This window comes from Triturus cristatus, chromosome 4_2, assembly GCF_964204655.1.
Source record: "Triturus cristatus chromosome 4_2, aTriCri1.1, whole genome shotgun sequence".
NCBI lineage: Eukaryota > Metazoa > Chordata > Amphibia > Caudata > Salamandridae > Triturus > Triturus cristatus.
The window spans coordinates 125,376,547-125,384,922 of record NC_140586.1 but is presented as its reverse complement, the minus strand read 5'-3'; the positions used below and the strand labels follow the sequence as shown (position 1 = coordinate 125,384,922).

At 43.8% G+C, this 8,376-nt stretch overlaps 1 protein-coding gene across 2 annotated transcripts in view; it reads left to right on the top strand.

Annotated features, from left to right (window-relative positions):
- The first annotated feature begins 2,251 nt into the window (after nucleotides 1-2,251).
- The window catches only part of PPAN (peter pan homolog), a 52,900-nt gene continuing 46,775 nt past the window's right edge, over nucleotides 2,252-8,376 (top strand). The window contains exon 1 of one of the 2 annotated variants that reach the window (XM_085600767.1): nucleotides 2,252-2,680. In XM_085600767.1, coding sequence (XP_085456893.1) covers nucleotides 2,663-2,680 — 18 coding nt within the window. In that variant the 5' untranslated portion in view covers nucleotides 2,252-2,662. The remainder of the gene's footprint in view (nucleotides 2,681-8,376) is intronic. The other variant, XM_085600768.1, reaches the window with a different exon arrangement.

Sequence of the window (8,376 nt, the reverse complement as noted above, 5' to 3'; positions counted from 1 at the left end):
CTGTTTCCAGGAGGTAGGAAAGATACATGATTGCAGCATGACAGTGAACAAGTTCTGCAAAAAGCCAGCGATAGGATCAGGGGTTACCTGAAGGGTCTTCAACAGGCAGGGTTCTGATGAAGAGATACAGATTTTAAACTCACCTGTAGGTCCTTGGTTTGCAGCAGGGAAATGGAGGGGAATTCAAGAGCTGATTGGGCTTAGAGAAGCAGGTAGTAGTTTCCGAAAATGGCTTGTTTCCTACATGCAGGTTAAAACTTTTTAATTTTTTTTTGCAGGTTTATATAGCGCGAACTCAACCCGAAGGTATTGGAGCGCTTTACATGAGCACCAGTTACATTACACAAGGACACATTCATTTTATTGATAGGCATGGAGATATTAAGTGATTTTCCCAGAATCACAGGATGTGGAGTCGACCCCAAGGCTCGAACCTTGGTTTCCCAGCTCCAAAGTTGGCAGTCTAGCCATGAGACCAGTTCCTCTCTGCAAAAATTCTGAATTTTGTCCTGGAAGTAACATGCTACTCATCGCAAAAATCTTGAGATGACTGCAATGAACTCTGGGATAGCAGAGTCAAAAGCACTGTTACTGCTTTAAACAGTGACTTAGAGAAGTTGTTAGCAGACCTGATTTTCTCTGTGAAGGGATGATTTGGTTAAATTGATGGCTTGTTTGTAACCCACTAAAATAGCCTTATGCTTCACTTTTTCACCACGGCCTGGGTTAGATCTCCATTTAAGCTCTTGTCTGTCGCATTTCTGTTGTAGGCCCTTGAGCTCTTCAGAGAACCGGGGCACAGAGGGTTTTCATCTGGAGACCTATTTGATTTTCAGGGGTGCTATTCTGTCCAGAGCAGCACTGACTCAGGCTTGGAAGACTTCTGCGGAATAGTCATCAGGACTGTTACTGGAAAGATTCAGTGCCTGATCCAGGCTTTTCGACGTAATTTTGCTCAAGTTTCTGCATATTATGGGTTTGGAGGTGCCCGTAGCCAGCCCTGGTATTGGTTGCGGAGGAGGACTGTGAAGGTAATTGCCAGATGGTCTACCCAACTAAGGAGGTGAGTGCCATTGATAGTCAGGTCATTATGGTTGGTGAATATACCATCAAGGGTACTACCTGCAGAGTGGGTGGGATAGGGGACCTGTTGGCCTGCTTGGAGAAACCCAAGTTAGACATTAAGTTAAGAAGAGAAGCTGTCTTTTTACATAGCAACGGCACACCAGAAGGCCAGAGAAGGAGATTGTTAGCAGAGAGTTTAATAGAAAGAAGTCATGCCAGTAGGCAGAGGTGAGAAAAGTACAACATAAGTTAAAACACCGTCATTATTAACAAGGAAAGTGCAGAGTAAGTTAAAACACAATAGTTATTAAAAAGACGCCTGCTTAGCAAGTAACTTCAACCCCCCCCCCCTCCACCCCCCCAGCAGAATGGCCTAAATGCAGCCAAAGTGTGCAACAAGTTGAAAACAAAGCTTAGATGTTCCCAAATGAGTAGCCACTAAAGGATTACGTCCCCAAAAACAATGGCAAAGCCAATAGCTCTTGCATAGGCGAGACCTACTGACTTTGCCAGTGCTTATTTCATTGTTAAGTGATATTTTTTAGTAAAGAAAGGCAAGGATGATCCGAGACACCAGTCCTGACATAAAATCTGGCATTCGAGAGTCACTGGCGTTCCTTTCTGAATAGTTGTCACCCTGTGTTGCCTAGTTTGAAATTCAGTTGCGGGCTTCCTAGCTGAGTCCAATAATTCTCCCTACTGGCTTTCCATTTGTATGGAGCATAACTGATGTGCTACTCCCCTTTCAACTGTATACTTTAGAAATTGGGCCAAGTATGAGTATTATAACAGTGTACATTTATTGGTTTCATTTTGGTAGGTTTTATAATGTTTTATTAATTTCTGACATATATATATAATCGGGCAGTGGCTCAGGACGTGGCTTCACTGCTAGAGCGACCGACTTTGAACCTGGGGAACCAGTTGCACGGCTCTACATCCTGTCTTTATGGGCAAATCATTTAGTCTCCCTGTGCCTAGAAATAAATGTATCCATCTGTAATGCAACGGGTGCTCATGTAAAGCGCTCTGATATTTTCGTGTCGAGTTCGCGCTATATAAAACTGCAACAACAAAAAAATCTCTGCAAAATAATTGAAAAGAACATTCTGAGCTGTGACGCTAACACAGTCTCTCTTCTTTAGCGGTGCTGTGAGTCTTTCTACTAGCTCTGCGTCTGCAGTGTGCAAAGTTCTAACTTTTACGTTAATTGACTGGACGGTCACGCTCGTGAAGCCTCGAATCTCTAATTGGGTTTTTAATGTTGCCGATAGATTTCAACTGTAGGCCTGGGATTTATTTTCCTCTAGGATCGACATATTGGTGCTTTAGCAATTTTAAAAGACGATTTGGAAGCGCCAGGTTGGAGAAGAGATCGCGCCTAACGGGGCAGTCATCTTAAAACGGGTCGAACTTACTCAGCAGCGGCCATCTTGGTGCGTACCGGAAGTGCGTTTTACAACACTATAATCGCACGCCGGAAGTTCAACTACATCCTCCATGTGTCTGTCGAGGCCTCGTGTTGGCTCTTGGCACAGGGAGAGTCCGCTCTGCAACGCCTTGATAGCCTCCTCTCGGTGGGAAGAGCTCCGCAACCATGGTGCGCAAGGGCAAGGTATGGCGAGCGCTGTCAAATTTCATACTTTATTCCAAGAATATGTTTGGACTGGTTGAAAGCTTATAACTGCGCCCTATAGTAAGATGGACATTTTCTGATGGTTGTTCCGTGTTGATAATATGAACTCTTTCTGAGTCAATATGTTGCCAATTTTCTGAAGTTTGGAGGCTTTTGATCATAGATATTTATCAAGGCTAAAATGTTCTCAGAATAAAAGTTTTTTTTAGATCTGGGAGTTGGACTAAGTAAGATTTGGGAACGGACTTCGGGGATTTATGAATCGAATAGGAAGACTTTTTTTCAACATTGACTTGCTTTGAAGTGTGCGATCTATTAACGCGACTCTACAACACTTTACTCCACTTTATTCTAGGCCACTCCACGTCACTGCACTGTATGACAGTCCACGTTGCTCCATTCTACAGCACTTTACGTCACTCCACTTTACGCCACTCTACCTCACTCAACAGTGGGTCTCCGGACTTCTCTCTCTTTCTGCCCCTTAACAATTTCCCCCCTCTCTTGTACATGTCTGCTTGCCTCCTTTGACCATTCTTTAGTTCTTCGTAATTCTTTCACACTCTTAGTACCAGCTCTAACATTTTGCTAATTGTCTAGGCTTCACCATGACCCAGTCACCTTCGTTCATCCATTTCGGTCTCTCTCATGTTCTCTTGTCTCAAACCATCATTCTTCATCAAAACCTTTACCGTACAGGACTGTAATAATTTTCCAGCCATCTCCTTTTCCCCACATCAATATAAACAGAGCATGACAGATGGATTAATTTACTGTTGTATGGAAAGCCCGTGGCATTTGCATGTAAAAGCGTCCACTGGTTGGAACTCCCTCCCACGCTCCCTCAGACTGGAGCCCAACTACCTGACGTTCAGGAAAAAACTTAAAACCCTCCTGTTTCCTAAATAAACCCTTCGCCCTTATCCCCCTCAGCAGGTTTTAATCTTCACAGCGCGGGGATGCCCTCGGGTCACCAGGCGCTCTACAAGTTGCTAAAATAAATAAAATAAATAAATAAATAAATGTCTTTTCACATCCAACTTACTCCTTAGATCGTTTTGTTAGTCTCCTTTGGGTTGTGGGTAGTATAAGATACTTTTGTTGTGCTTCACTTCACCTTAAGAAACCTTTAATCTTGTGTAATGTAAGTGCAGTGGCATTATCCAGGTACACTATACCCATATAAGCCATCCCTTGTAAAAATGTTTCTTAACACTCAAATAGTGTTGATTCTGGTTGTCTAACGGTTGAATGCCACTTACTTGAATGTACTTGGTCTGTAAGTGTACAATTGCATAACATGGATGCATTGTCAGAGACATGAAGTGACCAATAAAATACAAGTATATTTCAACCAAAATGGCAAGTGAGTCCCTGACATGCTCAACCGACTTTCAGTGTTTTATTGTTGCTTTCTTTACACACATTGCAATCACCACACATTTAGACACCCGTTCGTCAAAATCTGGCTACCAAAATCTTCCCCTCACCATCTTTCTTGCCCTTGTTTGACACAGATGGCCTTGTTGAGCAAGTGTAATCAATCTGGGGCTGTGCCATGAATGGAGATACACATCTGTCATTCCACATTAGCATGGTATCCCTATAAAGTTATATCTTACATTAAAGCCTCACACATGCCGAAACATAATTTTAATACAACCTTTCTTAAAAAAACAAACTTACTTTTTCGGTTTCGCCTCCGACAATGCCTGCACTGTCTGTTGTGAGACTAATTGTTATTTTTAGTGGATTACTTGGTATTGGCTGGCTTTATTGTTGCTCTCATTTGCTAGCTTCTACTTCGTTAGCACGTGTTGGGCTTCACTTCTCGGGTTTGACCCTGCCCAGGAGCATGGGCCCATTACTTGTGTCCGTCCATGGATTCGTTTTCAGCTGCCACTTTTTTGTTTTCGTTTAACCCTCTGGGTGTATGGGCATGACGTCAACTTCTTTAGCACTCACGGGGGTATGGACTTTGGTGTCATTTCCAAATGCCCAGCTCCTGACCATCAGCTGCTGTGTGCTGCTACATTGAACCCTTGCCGCCCTCATTTTGCTGAGTCTTAGCTGAACACTCTCCCACTCTGGCCAGTAGGGGTGTGAATATACTGCCAGTGACGTGTTTGTGTCATTGGCAGAACGACGCGCATGAAACTGCCTCCTGGTACCTCTGGGAGCATAGACGGGGCTGGATACAGCCCAGTTCTCTATGCTCCAGGCGATTGATGCAAAAGGGAGGTATTTTTGGAAAGATGATAAACTGAGCTTTGCAGCAATGCTTCCCTTTTCCTGCAAAGTGCCAGGCGGTCATAGTGGGATGTGATCTTCTGACGCTCCCAATAGACACCAGGGATTTTTTGCAGTGTTGGGGCAGCCCTTTGGGGAAGGGCCTGCGTTTTTCCTTCCCCCTCATACTTTCTTTCTGAGTCGGCCCACCGTGCACAGGGCCATGTTCTCACTCAATTGGGGGCATTAAAACCTTTTTGACCAATTCCCCACCACTCCAGGGGTTATACTTATTTACTTGTCGAAAAATAAACAAACGATTGACGGTAAGCCGCTCTGGAATAGGGCCATGCTCCCACCCCAAAAGGGGGCAACACAGTCTTTCTGTTCCTGCCTGGGAAGACAAATTGCTAGCCCACTAGACACCAGGCATTTTACATTTGGGCAAAGCCCAGGGGTGCAGGTGTCCCTCCCTGCCTTTGGCTCCGCACTAAGAGCAGTATACCAGTCCTTCACTCACAAAATTAGCCCAGTTTGCTCTCTGTGTAGAGGCTGAAAGCCCACTGGATGCCAAGATATAACCCCGAAACCGGTCCTAGGATGCTTGTTTCCGGTCCAGGGAGGACCTGGCTTGGCAGTTCGGGCTGGTCTGTTCCCATGAGGCACAGGGTCAAGACTGATTTGCATATGGCCAGGTCTAAACTGGGGTGGCATGGTGAGCAAAAGAATGATGGATTTAACCCAGATCTCTTGACTGGGGGTGAATGTTTTTATTTGTTCTGCATTTCGTCCATCAATTGTGTCTTTTCCTAAGCAGCAGATGCGCACTGCGTAGGAGAGACCTAAAAAAAAAAAATCCTTCCTGTCCACCAGCAATGAAAACATGCATTGGCAAAGCCAATAGGTCTTGTATGTGCAAGATTTATTTGCCTTTGTCAATGTTTTTTTTATAGCCATGTTGTACAACAGCGCGGCTGCTGCACAACATGGCTAAAAGTAAAACAATTGAAAAGAAAAGAGTGTCACTGTCGATGCTGCCAGCATTTATAGTGTTTTTTTTCGTTATCTTTTTTTCCTTTTTCCTTTCTATAATGCTGCACAGCCATCACACTGCTGTACAGTATGGCTTAACGAACATTGACAAAGTCAAAAAGTAGTTCTAATTAATTGTCAGGTTTTCTTTCTGCCATGTTGTACATGGTAAAAAAAAGAAATGTTTACGTTTAGGCATGCTGCACAGAAGCCGCGCTGAATCTCATGTCACATGCTGTGATTACTTTTATTGCAATAGGAACAAGCATTTACAATGCAATAGGTCTCACAATGACATTATTTTGAGCTATTGGCATTGTAAATGTCATTGTTTTGTTTTTTTCTCTTCGTGAAGCATTAATCAAATGGTGTAATGCAAAATGGCAATAGCTCGCTTTGTTGTAACTGCAAAATCTATTGCATTGCATTTGTACTAGTGTCAGTTTTGAACTGTGTTGGAGGCCTATTAAATGTTCTTCCCAGGTATGTACCATTGCATGATGGTGTGTGGTGATCAGAGCTGGTCTTTTCTCAGATAGAGCCCTGGGCTAACCCAAACTTGGCTCCCCATCCTACTTGTCCTCTTTAATGGGCTGTGGTTCAAACATTGTGAGGAGTAGAAAGAATGTGAAGGGGCGAGTAGTTCGCATATATGAACCATGCGCTTTCCTTCAATACAGTGAAATATCCGGATGCTGTATTCTGCATCATAACCCCACTCCATGATAATTGTAATTAAAAAGTAGAAATAGCATTTTCTTTAGTCTCGCTTACTCAAACGGCGTCATAGTAGCTACGGGGAAAAAATAGCCCGGCACAGACGTTAGCCATGGGGAGGAAGATGAGCTGACGCGCATGGTAAACACTGCTGGGAGTGGCTGGCTCACTTCTCCCCAATCATGGCTATCTTTTGCTACCCAAAAGATTTGCTTGGTTTGCCCTTGGGAGTGCAGTCAGCTTCTTTACCCGCGTCTCAGGTTCGCTGTGGGCAACTGGATCCAATGAAGCAGCTTGGGAATGAGTTCACGATGCTGCCGCTAACTGCCCTGGAGCCTGCCAGGCACTAGAGTCCTACACCGCTGCCCCATGCGGATGCGCCCCTATAAAGTTCGGTAGAGTATCGGTTTCCGCTGCTTTCGCCACCTGCACCACTCCGTGATGAAGAAAAGAGAATGGCGGTGGGAAATGCCAGGGAGCCCAAGGAGGACTGCCCAAGCATAATGGCCATGGAGCGCGGACCTTGGCCAGCATCGACCAATGTGTCCAGGATTACCTTAGCTGGCAAGCGTGGTCTGACGGTTATCTTTAGCACTGCACGGCCATTGTACGTCTTCTGGGCAGGTGTTCTGGTAGGACATGTTTTACTGGTCGATAGATGGGTTTGAGCCTTATATTGTGGACTGGTCCTTACATGGAGGTCTGTCTACTATGGCATGTTCAGGTGGCTGTGAGCCTTGTCAGGCGGCTTCTTTAACTTCGCTTCCTCGTTTTTCGTGAAGTCTTGTTTCTTCTGTCCTCTTCCTGATGTTGGATGTCAGTGCTCCAGTCGTTAGGCTGCTACACCCTGTCCGCGTCTATCAATCAGGAAAACTTGTTCTATCAGAACACCTGCCCTGAAGAAGACCATCCCCCTAACAGCCCAGGTCCACCTCAGAAGGTTGAAACGCCTTGGCGTAACCAACAGTGAGTCCAAGAGCTAGCAATTATTGCTACAGTCAGTGCACAAATTGCACTGCATCACGGAAATCGTAATTTGAGACTATGCCCCGGCCTAATACCAAATGCTCTGGCCTCTATAGGGCCACAGAATAGTCAAGACATAAATAATAGAGGACCAAAGGGAATTATATCCCCACTATAACTATCCTAAGGACACTAGCTATAACATTTGATGCTTTGTTACACACAGGATTCATCCTTAAAGGATTTGAGGTGTGAAGAGTTTGTAAATGTGTTGTATATAAGTGATGTATTACTGTATTGTCAGTCATTTTTATGTTTCTGTAAATGTAACATTTGTGCAGTTTAAAGTTTTTGTATGTTGTCAAAAATAATGTCAAATACCAACTATCCTGTATTGTCATGGTTTAATGTGGAAATAGTCTATGTATATGTAAAAATGTGTATATAATTTGAATAAGAAAAAAATATAAACATTTACTTGGCAAACAATCAGCAATATTTTGTTCTTTTGAATTAAAATCAGATACGGGGTAATTTTCATTTAGAAATAACAAATGATAAAAAGTCAATTTTTGGACGAGAATAGGAAGAATCATGTTGATACTTATTTAAGAAATTCATGTAACTTTATGGTCTAGGAGGCACACTGTCGTTGACAGTTTAACCCACACTGTGGCACCACCAGCTGTATATTTTTACATTGTGGGGAGCTGCAGGGGTACAGTAGCAAT